The sequence below is a fragment of the Anser cygnoides genome, chromosome 20, assembly GCF_040182565.1.
Source record: "Anser cygnoides isolate HZ-2024a breed goose chromosome 20, Taihu_goose_T2T_genome, whole genome shotgun sequence".
Classification (NCBI taxonomy): Eukaryota; Metazoa; Chordata; class Aves; order Anseriformes; family Anatidae; genus Anser; species Anser cygnoides.
In genome coordinates this window covers 900,001-917,500 of record NC_089892.1, presented here as the reverse complement: position 1 = coordinate 917,500, position 17,500 = coordinate 900,001, and the positions used below count along the sequence as shown (strand labels likewise).

General features: G+C 51.7%; 1 protein-coding gene across 7 annotated transcripts in view; it reads left to right on the top strand.

The window, feature by feature from the left end:
• The window catches only part of PBX3 (PBX homeobox 3), a 117,355-nt gene that overhangs the window by 91,802 nt on the left and 8,053 nt on the right, over window positions 1-17,500 (top strand). For 5 of the 7 annotated variants that reach the window (XM_066980921.1, XM_066980923.1, XM_066980922.1 and 2 more), the window contains 5 exons: window positions 1,534-1,775; window positions 6,887-7,077; window positions 9,069-9,204; window positions 15,901-16,066; window positions 17,268-17,380. In XM_066980921.1, the coding sequence (XP_066837022.1) occupies window positions 1,534-1,775; window positions 6,887-7,077; window positions 9,069-9,204; window positions 15,901-16,066; window positions 17,268-17,380 (848 nt within the window). The remainder of the gene's footprint in view (window positions 1-1,533; window positions 1,776-6,886; window positions 7,078-9,068; window positions 9,205-15,900; window positions 16,067-17,267; window positions 17,381-17,500) is intronic. The other 2 variants (XM_066980925.1, XM_066980927.1) reach the window with 1 other exon arrangement.

The window sequence follows — 17,500 nt, the reverse complement described above, 5'->3', positions numbered from 1 at the left end:
GTGCTCTCTCGAGTCAGGGAGGCTGGCCAGGCAGGGGTCACTGCACATTGTGCAGAGCGTTTCGGACATCATGGAGCAGTCTGTATGGGAGCGGCCGCTGGTCCTGCACAGAAAGCAGCACCGCTGTGCTCAGCTGTGCGTGTGGCTGCTGCGGGTGCTGCTGCCACGTCTGGCGCTGCCTGCTCGGAGCCTGCACCGCTGCGAGCAGCAAAGACGGGCACAGGTGCCCTGCGAGCGTGCTGGGGGCAGCGGCAGACCCCCGGGACCCGCAGCAGCCAGCATGCCAGTGCCTGCTCTTACACAGATGTAAAGAGGTTAATTGGGCTGGGATGTACGTGGCTGCATTACATCTTTAATGGAAATGTTGATTCAAGAAGCCACGGCTCTAGTGATTTCTATACGACTGTAATTATTTTTAAACTTTGTTTTCGGCATTGTTGATAACAGCTTGGCACCGTGCCCGTATACCCTGATTAAACTTACAAATTGTCAGCCTTGATCTATAGGATGCAGAAGAGATTGCTGACTGAGCATCACTTTGGAAATTCTGGATTTAAAACAGAAATTAGATTTAAAATATTGTTCCCAACAACGAGTGCAAGAGCACCAGCAACTTTTAACCACACTGAATACCCCAGCATCATGATCGCAACTAAATTCCCGCACGGAGAGGGGCAGCTCAGTCCCGTGGTGTGTGTGCCCAGTGCCCGGGCCAGTCCTGCGCCTGCTGCTGCCTCCTTGCCGTTGCTCCCCGTGGCAGTCCTTTCTGAGCCATCGCCTTGATTCTGTCTCAGCCCTTTCCCCTTCCCTACAGGAGATTTCAGCACAGGGCACCTGTGTGGAGCCAGGGACTCCTGGCACACGTAGGGACGGTTGCATCCACGTGCCTGGTACCAGTGGGAGCTTTGCCTGGAGTCTGCTGTAGCTCAGGGGCGAGCGGCAGCTTTTTGTCCCAGCACTTAAGGCCAATGCCTGGACCTTGTAGGAAGAATCCAATGGTGCAAGTCTCAGAATAATGTAGTGCTTGGATCCATTTGGAAGGAAATGAGAAGCAAATCAATTATTTCCAAATAAATAATGCACTTACTTTTACCACGTGGTCTTGCATCAAAGTGATATAACGTATAGGGATAATGCCAGCCTTGTGTAGATTTAGATATGTCTTGGAAAACAACCGGAAGGCACATGCATCTGTACTCATGTGAATATTCTTTTAATACTTACAATGAAGTGTTTAAAAATTCTGCAGGGTCCTTTAAAAGCTGGAGGAAGACGTTCTTGCTCTTTATGGGAACCGATGGGGTTCTGTGGGATGGCTGGGAGCCCACAGAGTTTGTCTGCCCGAGTTTCACGGCCTTTCCTGGGAGGACAGGGCTGCCTGGGTGCCGCAGGGCACGGCAGGGTGGAGGATGGCCAGGGCAGGTCTGACCCTGCAGGGCCACAGGGCCATGGCACCTCGTGTGAGCGGGCAGAGCCTGGCAGATGCAAGAAATACTGACTGTATTTTCTCTTGTTCTCTCTTTTCTGCCCAAGGTTTGAGCATCCGAGGAGCCCAGGAGGAAGACCCTCCCGATCCCCAGCTAATGAGACTAGACAATATGCTTCTGGCAGAAGGAGTCTCAGGTCCGGAGAAAGGTGGGGGATCGGCAGCAGCAGCTGCAGCCGCAGCAGCCTCTGGAGGGTCTTCAGATAACTCTATTGAACACTCAGATTACAGAGCCAAATTGACCCAGATCAGACAAATCTATCACACAGAGCTGGAGAAATATGAACAGGTCAGACATCAGCCTCTCAGTTGTACGTGTACCTGCCGCTGCTCTCGCACTTCTTATCGCCAGTACCCGCCGCCCAGGGCCCCGTCAGCGCGCCCCGCGCCCCTGCCACCCCGCACTCCCTGCAGGGGCTGGGCACCCACCCGCGTCCCTGGGGCCACACGCTGGTGTTCGCTGGGCGCAGGGCACATGTCTTGCATGCCTGAGTGTTTTCTGTTGTCTGTAGCCGCATAAAAGCAACACGAACACCTGAGCTGGTGCTCCTGCTTTTGGAGCCAGCCCTGGGTGGGACAGAACCGGAGAGCTCCCGGTACTCAGCGCCACTCGGGAGCCCGCTCGGGACACGCCGTGAGCGCACGTGGGCTGGGGCCACGTGGGTGCCTGTGGTGAGCGGGCACGAGGAGGCAGAGGCGTGGGGCTGCGCCGGGGGGGCTGCACCCGGGCTGGGCTTTGGGAGCTGCCCCAGCGGGAAGGGGACAGGGAGGTCCTGGTGAAACCCTCCTGGGCTGGCGCCAGCCCTCAGTGCCCCTGCCTGCATCGGGGGTGCGCTGCAGAGCACCGTGGTAAGAAGCTCGACGCTGGGTCTCAGCGACCCGTCACGTGCGCTGCTCGGGGGGCTCAGGGAGACGCGAGGCGTGCTGCCTGCCGCGGCTCGGCCCAGCGCTGCTGCTGCTGTGGGCACAGCCAGTCACCCGCAGGGGCGGGGGGACCCTCTGCTCACCCCCTCTCTGGTTTCTCAGTGAACATCCACATCAGAGCACAGGGGGAGGGAAGAATGGTGTGAGACCTCCGGCCCTTGCAAGCCTCAAGCAGTGTCTTTGTTTTCCTCTTCGAGAGGTGTCCTAATAAAGCTCGCAAACCCTGAGCCTAATCAGCTCAGCAAAACCTCATCAGCTGGTGGCTTCCCAAGCTGAGCGCGGGGAAGTCCTGCACTTGCCCCCAGCCCATCATGGCAAAGCATCGGTCTGAACAGAGCAAAACCACAAAAGAGATGTGGAGGCAGTGATGAAACTGCTTGAAGCCGCGAGGGCAGAGAACCGTGCACCGCGCTGCCCGCGCTCGCTCCCCGCTGTGCCGTGGCACGCTTCCCCTCGGCTTTGCCGCGCAGGGCTGGGCTGCCTTGCCAGTGGGGCCCTTATTTTCAGTTTCCTGCTTTTTTCTGGTGAAGACCCTCTGAAAGGTCCCTGTCTGCTTGGCTGTGTGTTTTTGTGCTATTGGAAACAAAGGCCTGGTCTCTGAGAGGCAGCGGTGCTGCAGCAGCCCGTGCTGTGGCGGGGGGGCGGCGCGGGGCGGTGTCCTCGCGGCCTCCTGCTGCGGGCACCAGCGGGACGTGGCCCGGGCGGCGCGCTCCCTGCGCCGGTGGCTCTGCCCGCTCTGTAGCTGCCTCCTTCTCCCTGCTGTTCAAGGGGTGCAGGGCCTTTGTGCAAATGTTTTCTCCTTCGAGTGACCTCCACTCCTCCCGCAAGGCCACCAAACGTCCCGTGAGGACCCTTGAGCTCTCCTGGCGCAGTGGTGCCCCAGCGTGCCGCCTGTAGTGCCTACCCGGGGATGGCCACCAGATTAATGAGCACTGTCCAGCAGGAGCATGTCTTTTCAAAGCACAGGGACACAAGCTGGAGATAGAACTGGGGCCAAAGCAAACGCAGGTCGATGCTTACAGCCGTTTGCTGGCAAGCGTCCTTTGACTCTAACAAGTTTAATGATGTGGGGCAACCACTAGCATTTTTAGCCCTGTAGCTCCATTTACAAAGGTTTCAGCTGAAATGTCACAGCCATCCGTCCACACCACAGGAAACTTTGGAGGATGCTCAGATGCTGCGAGGAGAAAGAGAGAGAGGTGGAGTTGTTCTGAAACATGTACGCTTCCCCCTGTTGATCCTGACACCCAGCAATGTCTGCTCTACAGAAATATGATAATTTCCCCAGCCTTGCAGCAAACTGTCTCCTACCAGTTTGTCTCAAAACAGCGCCTGTCTCAGCAGCTGAGAGGCAGCCGGGACTCTGCATCCCTGCCTCCAGCGGCTGCGAGCTCCCGGAGCGGGGCTGCCCTCCCGCAGGCGGGCAGGGGCCGGGGTCGGGGCGCACAGCGCAGCCCCGCTGCCGAGCAGGGGCAGCTCCTGCCCTCGCCTCGCTCGCCCGCGCGCCTCCCGCCCCGCCGCAGCCGGCAGCAGATGCTGAAGCGTCTTTCTGAAGACGCTTTCCAGACGGAGTTTGATCCTGACATTTGTTGCCAGTTAGGGGAATGCACTCGGAGAAAAAAAAAAGAGAAAGGAAAATGGAAAGTGTGTCACGCCATCACACAACTCTCCCCTCGCCGTGTGCCAGGAGAAATGGTCGTACACAGGCAGCTCTTTCCATAATTTACAGCTACTATAATAGAGATGACATATTGAAAGCTATCTTCTATAATTACACTGAAATACATTTTTTGCTGTAGGCAAAAGTACTGTAAGGGTCCCAGGCCTCCCGGAGCAGCTGGGAACCTGCTTTCTGAGTTCACAGATGTCTTCTGGATTCACCCCAAACTGGGGTGAAGTGTGGCCCTTCGGAGGACACCAGCCACCCTCAGAGCACTGTGGCACTGTGCGGCTGGAGACTGTTTTGGGCCATTTCCTCTCTGTTCCTTGCATTTGTCTGAGGAGTCTTGATTAAGCATTAAGGCGAGCAGAAGCATCCTCCGCTCCTACAAGGTTTCTGAGCAGGTTAACAAGGCCATCACTTATAACCTGACATTATTAATAACGTCTCAGGCACCAAGCAGAGGCCTGAAAAATAGTACTGAAAAAGGGATCAAGTAGCTCGGACGCTATAAATAAACAAGAGAAAACAAGACAAAGCATTGGTGTCTTCTGAGCTTACTTCCACTCTGCTGGGCTGCAGTAACTCCACAGATGGGAGATACCGGGGAAAATAAATTAAAAGCAGGCCTTTTAAATAGATGTAGGCAAACTAAATATCATCAAGCATTTCAAGGAAACTCAGGGAAAGATTTTTGCTTCTTGAAATTAAGAAACTCACTTTAGCTTTGAAACATACAATTTTTGGTATCATATTTGTGGTGAAATATTTTTCACAGAACAGAAGTACCCGAAATTATTTTTAAATAACAGTTACTGTTTTAATAGTACTTTAGGAATGAACTCCCCAGGTCTGCACAGGTCTCGCTGCGTGGTGAGAGGCCGGCGGCCAGCAGGGGTGGGCACTCTGCGGCAATCTGGGGAGCCTGGAAAGTCAAAACAGAAAGGAGAAAAACTATGCAAATGACAAACGAGGATTAGACAGGTCAAGTTCCTTACCCTGACGCTCAGACTGTGGTGGGCAGTCCCAGGTGGGCAGCCCGTCGCACCCGCAGTGCCTGCAGCGCCCGGTGCCAGCCGCCTGCGGTGGCACGCGTGGGGCACCCTGCTCCGCGCCTCGGCCGAACGCTGCCTCCACACGGTGCGGCGAGGATGTAAATTACCCTGTAATTTACTTTCAGTAGTGTAAAGAAAAAAAAAATCACTTTGCCTGAAGTGTATGCATCTTTCTTAAGGGTGTACCCAGATTTTAATTATCTAAATGTAAATACTTAACGAATTTTACTTAGAGTAATGAGCTAAAGTGCACACTACATAAATGAGATGTTCTAATTAATCATGTATGAACTACTGGTTTAAAGAAAAGCTATGTGAATTCTGTGAATGTTGGGCTATTGCCAAATTGCTAATCAGCATTTGCATTCATAGATGGCTTCACTTAATAAGTTGTGAGACGTTCAGCAAATGTTATAGGAAATTATGAGTTTTTAGATGCATAAACTTTTCACTTTTAACTCTTTCCCTCACGTAATCTGTTGAAACACAGGAAAACCACTGAAAACGTAGTTGTAAGACAAATCGTAGTGATATTTTCAACCCTGGCTTTAGAAGAAAGAGGGGAGCTGGAATCAAACAGAAACTTAACATATGTGGTCTGAACGAGATAGTGGTACTGCTTCCCCCGCGTGATTTAGAGACTGCCGAGCATCGTGCTCGTAGCCCGTTCCGTCGGATGCACGAGAGCGAAATCCTCTGGCCTTGTTTGGAAGCGATTCCAGCTCCGCAGTGCGTGAGCAGGGCTGGCTCCTCGTGCAACCAACGTGCGTGCCTGCCGAGACCCTCAGCCCCTGCTCAGCCCTGCCTGGTGAGCGCTCGCGGGACGGGTGCTGTGTGCCCGTGAGCCCGCTGCACCGGCGCGGCGCCGAGCCCCCTCCTGCCGCTGGGCCAGGCAGGTCCCTGCCCCGGCCGCGCTCCAGCACCGTGCCGGGGAGGGAGCCCTGCGGCTGCGCCGCCGCTCTCCCGAGCAGACAGCAGGCCCGGGTTTTGTTTTTGAAAGAGATAAAGGAGACATAAATCAGCATAGTTTGTGGCAGCTTGCAGCCTGCGTGGGGGGAAGCCGGGATGCCAGCGTGACAGCCACTTGGTCATGCAGAGGCTCGGAGCAGGCAAAGCCTGCTGCTGATGCAGCCTGCAGAAGTTTATATCATTGTGTCCTTTTGCCTGCATATTCTGGGCCTGGTAGTTGATGGCTCCGAATGCTGCCCTCCCCACCGCCCCGGCAGCACTGCAAGGCCAGGCTGCCGCACGGCCTGGCTGCGATGCCACCTGCAGAAGGGAACTGCACAAGGCACCTCGGACAGGTTTCATTTCCCAAATCTGCTGCAAGGAGTTAAACTCCTACGTGCTGCTTGTCCGGGGTTCAGCCCACCTCTTGCAAGTGCTGATTGCCAGCAGTTTGTGCTCATTCACCTGCTGAGCGCACGCTGGTCCCCGCTCACATCCTTCTCCTGCCTGAATTCACATACAGGCACCCAGCAGGACCCCAGCTCCCTGCTGTGGGTTGCCTGCAGATGCCGGACACCCTTTGCTTCCATGGCTGGGAAGGGGTAAGGGTGAGGAGGAGCTGTGCCAGCCGTGGCTGCTGTAGGGAGACGTAGAGCTCACATACTGGATGTGTGCGATGTGCTCCTGTGGCCACGTGCAGGGATGGGGCAGCGTGGGGATCCCCCACTACCGTTGGCACCGTGGGGTCAGATGCCAGCTTGTGTCCTTTTGCGATGACACAAAGCAGTTTCTAAGCTTCTCCTTCCTTTGCAGGCATGTAATGAATTTACCACACATGTGATGAATCTTCTCAGAGAACAGAGTCGGACACGTCCCATTTCTCCCAAGGAGATTGAAAGGATGGTGGGCATCATTCATCGAAAATTCAGCTCCATCCAGATGCAGCTCAAACAAAGTACTTGTGAAGCGGTCATGATTTTAAGGTCAAGGTTCCTTGATGCCAGGTAAGGCAGAGACGAGTACCCCATGCCCTTGCTGGAACACAGCAGCCCAGTGGAAGCCTGGCCCTCCTGGGAGCTGTGCCTGCACACAGGGCAGGCTGCTGTTCAGAGAGCTTTCGTAAACATCAGCATTTTTGAACACATTTTAGTGCAAAGATTAGGTTTGTTTACCGTGTGCTTGTTTGTTTACCCTGCTCATGTAGGAGTTGCATAGGGTTTGTGCAGAGAGCTGTTTTGTCACCCCAGCAGTTATTTAAATGGCTGCAGGTACCAACGTCTCACAGCATAAGGCCATAACTGGCCCCATAACGAAGAGCCCAGTTATCTGGAAGGGACGTGCCACAGGCTGAGGCTGACTGGGTTAGCAGCTGCCTGTGCCTGAGGTAAGAAAGGCGACAATGCTTTCCAAAAGCCAGATTTGCTGGCCCTTCTCCCAACAAGCTGTCGCTCGGCTAGGGTAAGGGAGGAGGCAGCACCTCGTGAACCAGCAACAGCCACCACATGCGTCCCTTGCAAAATGCTGGAGCTCAGCACTGCTGTCCGCGGCAGCTGGAGCACGCTGCTCTTTCTGGGCTGTGAGGAGATGGGCAGGCACGGATTAAGAAGGGGTTTGCAGACACGGCCAAATTTGCTGAGTAGCCCCGACAAGGTGGGATGTCAGCCCCCAGCACTATCCGTTTCCCAGGGCGCTGGCAGCTGGCCGGGCCCGGCAGCACAGGGAGAGCCCAAGCAGAGGGCGAAGGAGCCTCAGGCGCCACGCAGAGCCTGCCTGTAGCAGCTAGCTCCTGCTTCACACCTGAAAGCTGCGAGGAGCTAAACAAGAGCAAAATAATTTTATTAACAAGGAGGTCACTGGCAGGTGTGGCAAATTAGGGTAATTACAAACAGTTGGAGGAAACGTCTATGGAGAGCTCCAGTAACTGCAAAAGGTAAAGCTTGCAGATGCACATTTTAAAGTGATTTCTTTAAAAAGGAGGAAGGTAAATAAGGCAAAATGAGCGGAAGCACAGTAATGAGATAAACGGAGCTCTAGGGAGAGTCTGCCTGCTCCAGGATACAGCGTCGTTAGCAGCATCGTGATACTCCTGGAAGAGAGCGCTGGGGATTGCCGCTCGGCTGCCTGCTGGCCCGAGGCGCCGGCAGTTTGATTGCAACCAGCCCGGAGGGGAAGGGAGCTCTGAAGGAAATGTTTAACCGGTGCCTTCGTGAGGATGCTCTCAGGCAGGCGAGCAGCCGATGTCAGCGGGGAGGAAGGCAGCTGTGGCTGTGCAGGTGCTGCCGCTGCGGCCCGTGTGGAGGGGAGGTGGCACAAGGCGTGCCTGCGGCGCTGCGGCATCCTTGGGGCAGGCAGGCTGCGCCTCGCAGCGCCTCAGCGGCCCTCGGTGCCGTGTCCTGCGCGTGGCCCTCGGCAGGAGCAAGCCTGGCTGGGCCTGGCCTTGCCGAGGCCTGGCAGCTGCTGCCACGGGAAGCCAATTAGCTTGATGAGCGCTAGATAAGGACGTGGCATGAAGGGGGTCCCCCTGTGCTCACCCCAACAGCCCTTTGCAGGAGCCCTGGCCGACCTGCCAGCGAAGGGGAAGAGCTCGGTCACGCTGTTATCAGCCAAGGGAGGTTTAGCAGCGCAGAGGGCGATGTGCCCTGGGAGGCTGAGGCTGGGTCCGTGTGGGCGCTGGTGGCTCCATGCCCTCCCTCCGCTCATCTCTTCCCTGACTCCTGCTGCTGCTGGTGCCAGCCCGCTGCAGGCGGGTGGCATCTGCGCACCGCCGGGGTGAAGGCCTCTGTGGAAGCTGGGTGAGGTTGGAGGCAGCGCCTGGGCCCTGCCACGGCCGGACCCCACAGACGGGTGCTGCAGCCCTTGGCATGGAGCCCGCGGGGCCAGGCAGGTGCCGAGGTGGCCGCATGCTGCGGGTGGGCAATGGGGGCTGCTCCCACCCCGCGGCCCAGCCGGAACTGTGCACGTCTGGAACAGCTGTGGTTTTCTTGTCTCTTTTCAGGCGGAAAAGGCGCAACTTCAGTAAACAAGCCACAGAAATCTTGAATGAGTATTTTTACTCCCACCTCAGTAACCCTTACCCCAGTGAAGAAGCCAAAGAAGAGCTGGCAAAGAAATGCAGCATCACAGTATCGCAGGTAGGCAGCAGGTGGGAGTGCAGCCTCCTTCCTCCACCTCTACCTTGGCAAAGCTGCCCTCTGCCTGGCTCAGCGTGGGCTTCGACAGGGAGCTGTGATATACAGAAGGTCCCTGCCCCATGCTCCTTCCTAGTCCCTTTGACTTTACGTTACTGACCAGGAGTGGATGTGAATTTCAGCAGGGAAAGGGGGCATGGCTGAGCTCTGCAGGGAGTGCAGCGTGACTGTGGGCAGCTGGGGTTGTTCCGGGGTAAGCGAGTGTGTGTGCAATGAGGAAAGTAGGAATAAGAAGGAGGTAACGTTAGCATCCTATTCTACGTCAGACTTCTCTGTACAGTCAGAGCTACTCCTAGCTGAGCCTTATCATCTGTTACAGATTCGTTACAACTTAACATTATTTTGGGGAAAGCCAGTTTATTGACAAACATATAATCTATCTCTATAGATCAGAATTTCTTTGATTAGTTGAAGTCATTTCTCCAAGCCAGGCAGGAATGCAGCCTCTCAATATTACTGAAGTGATGTGAGTGGTTTCTTTGTAGCAAAGATGAATGATGAAGACTGACTTCATTTTATCGTATATAACAGATGTTGCTGTAAAGTTAATGCAAGAAAAATAGTATCCCCTTAATGAGAAGGGCATGCTTTCTTTGTCTGAGGCTGTTCGTGTGTAGGCCAAAATACATGTACAGCTCCAGAGTGGCTCCTCACAGTGGTGTTCAGGCTGATGACACTGCTACATCAAGTGTTCTTTCACTGTTTCCTTCACCAGCTTAAAAAACAAAATAATATTATTCATTTCTTGTGGCCTGTATGTTTGATAGGAAGCCAAAATAATCCCACAGCAGATCTGGCTCGTACATTTGCACTGTGAGGGGAAGTTTGCATTTGGGTAGCAGAAAAGTTCACCAGCAGTGTCCGTGTTCTCCAGCTGTCCTGTTGCGGGGCTGGCATGCCATCTCCTCCCAGCTCTGCGAGCTCTGCTTATCAATATTTCAGGTCCTTTAGAGGAACAATGCCTGCGGCGAATGTGTTAACTATTAATGATTGCAGGCTTCAGTATTGGCATTATTAGCAATGCAACCTTTAGCTTTATAATTAAGACCTGAGTTGAGATTTACTTTATAGGTCTCCATTGAATCCATGAAAAATTCAGGCACTTCTATTGAAGACTTCCAAATGAAACCTCCTGTGAGACAGGCCACCCAGATCCCCAAAATCTGATCTTACTTAATTAACTTTGGAAGTGCCATCAGAAGTACAAACCCAGGCACAAAGCCATCCCATGCCGTGAAAGAAGCTGGTGGAGTCGTGTGTGTGCCTTGCTTGCTCCGCAGCTTGCAGCATGTCCCGCGCCCCTGATGGGTGGGAAGCGCGTGTGCCAGGTGCAGGTAAGAGGAGGAGGCTGGGGCAGTTTTTCCCAGTCCACTTACCACTGACTGTGGTGACAAGCAGGACTTCTGGTTTTCTTGGATAATGCTCACAGTGAGAAGGAAGCAGATGTTGCTCCAGTGAGCCTGCTGCGCGGGCAGGGCACGGTATCTGAGCTGCCCTCCTTGGTGCGGCACAGCGGGGTCTCCTCTGGGGACATCAGCGCCAAACTCACTCTCTCACATTGCTCCTTTGTCACTGCCAGATCCTGCGAGTGAGTGCAGCCCCAGCAGATACAGGGGCAGCTGCAGTGGCTGCTGGGCATCTCTCCCAGCCCGCAGGTATCGCTGCGGCTCTCGTGGATGCCTGGAGCCAGCCGAACAGCTGTAGAGTACCTGGGCAGCCTGGTGCGCAGCCCTGTGTCTTGTTGCTGGTTTCTGTCTTCTTGGCACAAGATAACTTATTGAAATTCCTCCAGTAAACGGTGTTTGGAAAATCCTTCCACAAGAGCTAAGGCAGCTCGCTGCAGAGTTGGGAGGGCCAACACCGTTGATGCCAAGTTGGAGATCCCCAAAGTCCTTCAGCTCCACTGACAAAGTGTAACCGGGAAAAACACCATGGTGGAGAGCACAGTAGACTTGCTGAAGAGATTTTGTGTCCAGCCAGGGGACAGATAGCTGTGCCTGGCAGAGGAAGGGTTAGTGGTCCTGGAGAGTTTGCAGATAAAAAGCTAGAGCATTACAAGGCTGAAGAAGCTGAAGATCATGGGATGAAACACTTGAGAATCCATAATTGATTGCTTCTAGTGCTAATAGATATGATTTCATTTTTTAATTGGTTGTTTGATAAGATTTAGTGTATATATTATAGAATGAAATAAAAGGCAGGCAGATGGTCCAAAAATGTAGCAGCAGCAGTCAGCCTGTGGCATGAATATAGGTTTGTCTCTTTAACACTTGATATGAGTGTGAATTAGTTGTTTCTTGAATCCGTTAGGAAGGCTGTGTGAGTGATGGGAGTGGCTGCGTTGCCTCCTCTGTCGCGCTCTGTACCATCCTGGGCTCTGAAGAGTGACATTTACCGACCTAGGAGCAAGGGCAGCATTAACCACAGAGCCCTGGCATTAGCTGCAGGAGGTGCAGATTAGGGGCTGTGGTGGGAGCTTCAGTGTGGCAAAAGTTGTATAAATGCTCCAGATGATGGGGAAGCCAGAAAACTGGGCAGTGTATCATCTAATATGAGAGGAGCACGCATGCGAGAGAGGGAGTGCTTCCGATCGGTTGGTTGCTTGAGTTCCTGATAGATCTGCTGTCACAGCTAGAAAATGTGAATACTATGGCTATCCTATTCTTTGATTTTCAAAGGCATTTCCAAAGGCCGTATGGCAGGACTGCAGGATTAGTTGATATTTACTAGGTTGAACTGGGCTGAAGTTGTCTTCCTTTGTACCAAAAAACGTATATATTTTGGAGGCTGTCTAGCAGAAAAGCTCTGAGCACGCACTGTAAAATAGCACAGTGCATGCTGCACTAGTGCTTGGCAGCAAAAGTCAGAGGATGTAATCCAGAAATCAGGGGTAAATTGAGCAGTCATTTAAAATACTGGCAGGAGTAGCATCGCCTGGGATAAGCAATGGCATCCAAGCGAGTGGCTGAGCTACACCTTGCGCAGGGCTTTTACGAAAAATCTCTAAGTGTACGCATTCCAGCTCTGACTGGGAGTCCCTTAGACACCGCCTTGCCTGGCACCGTGCCTTCGCTACCTGCCTGGCCACAAAGGCCCCGGAGGTGCAAAGAGCTGGGAAATGGGGTGGGGGTGGGAAGAGTTAACGGATGGCTTTCCAGACTCCTGCAGCTTTGAGTTCATGTTTGACGAAGAGGCTTTGTCCTTTTTCTGGCTGAGCTGGGCTTTCCGTGTAGCCTCTCCTAACAATGATCCAGGGTATTTCTTTCTTGTACTGTCAGTGTCTTGGAAATGCTAGGGGCAGATTCATGGCAGAGCATTTTCTCCCTCAAACACTTAATTAGTGAGTATTTTGGGTCATCCTCCCCCCAGATTGAGCAGCTGACTGGAAATCTTGCTGCCAAGGCACTTTATTGAGCTACAAAAAAATTGTCTCCCAGAATCATTTAGTTACAGATGGGAGATAGATGGTTTTAGTTTTGATATCCGTGTTTAAAATTATATGTAGAGAAGGTTTTTCAAGAAAAGCATAAAGACAAACTATTTATTAAGATGAACACCTCATACAATTTCATTTTTAAGAGTATGGGAAAAGGTAATTCTGGGGAAAAAAAGTCCTTAACAGAACATCGTTGGCTGTAATTTAGAACTACCCGATCAGCACGTGTTCACCGGAGATAAACTGTATCATCTGTTCTCTCCCCACCATGGCTGCGAGGCTGATGTTTTATACTTTTGCAGATGAGTCTCTTTCAGGGTGTCATGAACAACTATCAGTCTATCATATGGGCTGTAGAAAGGGCACAGTCATTGCTGAAAGCATGTCACTGGATTACAGCAATAAAATTTTTCACTGCTTCAAACAAAATAAGAATGTGCTTGACAAGAGAATATATTTATATTTATTTTTTTTAATAAATGTAAAAGCTGGGTTCCAACAGCCCTCCCGGCCCTGCTTCTTCTGAGTTTGTTTTTGTAAGCACATTGACAGGGAGAGCTACAGATTTATAGGCTCTTACCCTTGACTTCATTGGGAAGCAAGAAAAAAAAAAAGATGCAAGCTTAAATAGTTTGTAGAGGTAAAATTGTACAATTATGGTACATGTTCTAAAGCTAACTATGCTTATTTCATTTTTTTCTATTTTGTGTCATTTGATTAGGTGCAGAACACAGACAGTGCTACAAACCCTTGAAAACACAATGGAAAAATTTCTGTGATCCATAAGTATTTAGTTCACAAATATCAACAGTGATGCTCTCGTGTGAGCTGGTTCTTTTGCAGAACGGGGACTGATTTATCCCATGAAATCAGCCACTGCAGAGACACGAGGCAGGCCTGTCCCATCCTAAATCCCACATTAGGCATCTTGACAATTCAAGTAATAATTTATTGTCTTTTTACTTTACATTACAATTAACATGATAAATAAGTGCAACTGCATTGTTTGAAATGTAATATGCAATTAAGCCCAATTAATTAATTGGCTTTCAATGATCAGGAGGAGGATTTTTTTTTTTGTTTTTTCTTTAATGTGAAGAGAGTTTGTTTTAATGAAAAATGTGTTGTGAAGCAGCTCATGATGGAGACATCTTTCATGTTTCGGGTGAGCACGAGGCAGGGCGAGCAGCCAGGGTGCTGCAGCCGCCCCGGCTCCCGCTGCTGCCCTCGCAGGTGGCCCAGCCTGAGCCGTGCCCGGGGCGGGCTGCGGTGCCAGCCACAGGGGCAGGGGGTACAGGGAGCCAGCAGGGCTCCACAGGGACGTGGCTCACCCAGCCCAGATCCTGCCCTCCGCTCTAGCTGTGTGCTGGCCCCGGCCCGGCCGCGTCCCGCTGCCCACGCTGGCCGTGGGTGCTCTGCTGTGCGTGTCGCGGGAGCAGTGGGTCCTTTGGCAGGGAGGCGAAGGGTACCCGAGCGGTGACACCCGTACCCAGGGGATGCTGCGGTCACAGGGGGAGCTGCGGCAGCCCCAGCCACCGCGCTCTGCCCGCGTGCCGAGTGCGTGCTTTAATCCCAGAAATAGTTTAACATTTCTGGATATTCATTTAGATGTGGTATGCGGGTTAAACATAACGTACGATCGCTGCTCCTCTCATTGCTTCCAATTAAACCTTGCTTGTTAGTTTAACCTCTAGGTAATCCCATCAAACAATTGATGTCAAGGAAACACTGCCCACAGTGGCTCTGGATGAGTGGCCATTAATTTTAATTGCCTTGATATTAAAGATTAAGAAGTATTGGGACTAGCAGAATGGAAACGATCTGATGTCAAGCAAATCCACTCGTTGAGGCTTCCCCAGGCTGCTGGTGATATTAAAATTTTACTGTGAGAATTAAATAAACCTTTATTAGTGATGGCTGTTGTTTGATTGGTCCAGCAGTGTGCATAAACAGAGGGGTCTCGCACACATCCGTGGACAATACAGTTGATGTACAGAGATTTCTCAATTATGAAACTGTTAATAAAGCATAATCTGATTGTCCACAATAATTATTTGCTAGGTTTCATTAATGCATTATTGCTTCTCTGACTGACAAGGTAATATTAAGTGCAATATATAGAATACAGTGGAGTATTATCTAGGGAACAGAATGTATAAGATACATCTCTTGTATTACAGTTAAAAGCTAGAGGCTTTCGGTTAATTGCATTAAAACAAAAGCTATAGCTGCCTAAAATACAGCAGAGTCAGTCTGCTGTGTCGGGGGCCTTGCTGGGTGCTGTGACGTACCACTGAGCTTTCAGAGGTGCCGCAGAGCTGCGGTGGTTGGGGGGCACTCAGGGGGTGCAGGACGCCAGCTGGGTGTCACTGTGGGCCACGTTTGCCTCCCTTTTAGGTGTTTTGGTCCCTTGCTGCAGGCCGTGGCTAATTACTGCTTGTGTTGTCACCAGTCCCCTCCCCTCTACCTCTGTTTTGTTATGGATGCTTTTTTTTTTTTGTCTGGACAGCCCTGGCTGCCACCTTTGCAACATTGGCTCTGATTTACCTTTGTTGCAGTGGCTGAAGTTAAACAAAGCTGCTGAGAAACCAGTGCAGGAACTTCTCTGAGCTGCTCCAGCCGTGACCTCTGCATGGGTTAATGGCCAGGGCCCCACAGGCCACCTTGGCTTCAGTACAGCATCTTCAAAGGGGGACAAGAAAGAGATTTTTCAGACATTATTGATTTATATTATTCCTTTCATTTTCAGCTGACCAAACATGACTGTAAGTGCAGGCTGCCAAGGTTGTTCTGGCCCCAAAATAAAGAACAATTGCGCTCACTGCCCGCTCCCTCGCTCAGCCGGCGGGCGCCTTGGTCCCCCTTCAGCACCTTTGGGGTCTTGCACCGATTTCACTGGCAAGTGGCTGATGTGAATGGGAGACAGTGCTGTGCTAAATGCTACATCAAGCTCCACGATATGGGTCGTCACCCCTTGGGAATCAGTTTGCCAATGCACAAGCAGAGCCATATCGTACTCTCGTCCGTACTAATATTTAACTGATCCTTGATTATTGCTTTGTTAATGGGGGTGCCCAGCAGTTACAGGCTGGGTGCTTGAGCGCGTGTGTTTGCTGCACCAAACACAGCATTTCAAAGGAATCGTGCTTTGTCAGGTCAAATGCTTTGTGTCCTTCACTCTGCCCCACCTCTCCCCACCGTAGGTGTCCAACTGGTTTGGAAATAAGAGAATCAGGTACAAGAAGAACATCGGGAAGTTCCAGGAAGAAGCCAACCTTTACGCGGCAAAGACGGCTGTGACCGCAGCACACGCCGTGGCCGCGGCCGTCCAGAACAACCAGACAAACTCCCCCACCACACCAAACTCTGGTACGTACCCGGCACGTGCGTTAGAGCATCCTGCAATGAGTTCGGTCGGGCTGAGGACTCCGCAGCCCCCCGGCAGCCCTGGCCGCGGGAGCAGTACCAGGTCCGTGCGCCCCCGGGCTGGGGCGCAGAGAGGGCTGGGCACTGCGCGCTGGCGAAGAGCTGGGCCCGCGTGGTTTCGCAGCGGCGGTGTCTGCCTCACTCAGACTTCTGGCAGCTTCTTTGTTTCTGTAGATATTTTAAGCATTTCTCGTTCCATGAAAATAACACAAAATAAAGTGAGGCAGAGCTCCAAGTCTGTTTTTGTAGAACTGTTAAATTTATTGTCAAGATAAGAACAAAACAGAGGAATATTTTAGCATGCACTAATTAGAATGTAAACTCTGGCTTGCTTAGAAAGGAGTGTATATTATATATAGAAATCTAAGGACACAACTTTTATTTCAGAGTCGCTGTACCGCATGTTCTTTTACAGTATTTAAAAACTGTCTCGCTAGCGCTTTGTTGACATTTTGCAAATCTAAGCATTAAATTATAGAGGGAGTGTCTAAAGAGGAAGTCACTTTGGGGGCTGCAGAGGCAAAGGTTTCCACAGAGCACAGATGTGTTTGACACTATTTACAGTGCAGCTTTGCCACAACTTAGTCGTAGACAACTTTTAAAGGGTATAAAGATCCATGGGAAAAAAAAAAAAACTTTAATCAAAGGAAAGTTTAAAAAAAAAAAAAAAAGGTTCCTCCTCTGATGGTAATAAATCAACTAATTAGAAATTACCAGCCATTTCCTTTTGAAGGAGACATTAAACACAGATTCAAAATGAGTTTTTCTCAGAGTGTTTAGAGATAGCATCTCGAGATGAAGCGATCCACGAGAGGAAAGCACTCGACATTAAAGCTTGTTTTTCTGCAAGTTGCTCTTCCAGCGGGGACGACTGGCCACGGGTTCTGCTGGGTTTCCCTGACTTCCCGCGTGCTCCGGCTGTGCGCCAGCCAGTGCGACGGGGAGAAGCAGCACAAGTCCCCGTGTGGCATGGGTGTCCCGCTGGCCCCCAGCTCCCCTCCTGCGGGGTCAGGAGCTTTTTCTCTGTTGTGCACTACCTTTCCTTCTTGTTTCCTTTCTTCTTCTCCTTCCCCTGCCCTGAGGTCTTTGGGGTTATATATTTGTAGCTCTCTGTTATTCAGCTACCTAACTCTTTCCTTTCCAGGTTCTTCTGGTTCTTTTAACCTCCCAAATTCTGGGGACATGTTCATGAACATGCAGAGTCTGAATGGGGATTCTTACCAGGGGTCCCAAGTCGGAGCCAATGTGCAGTCACAGGTAGGAGAAATGCCCCAAAGTAGGGCCTTTCTAGCAGGGTAGGGTTTGGGCTAAAAATTCCGCCTTACTCTGGCTCTATTAAATGGTCTGTGCCTCGCTGCAGAGTGGAGGCTGCATATT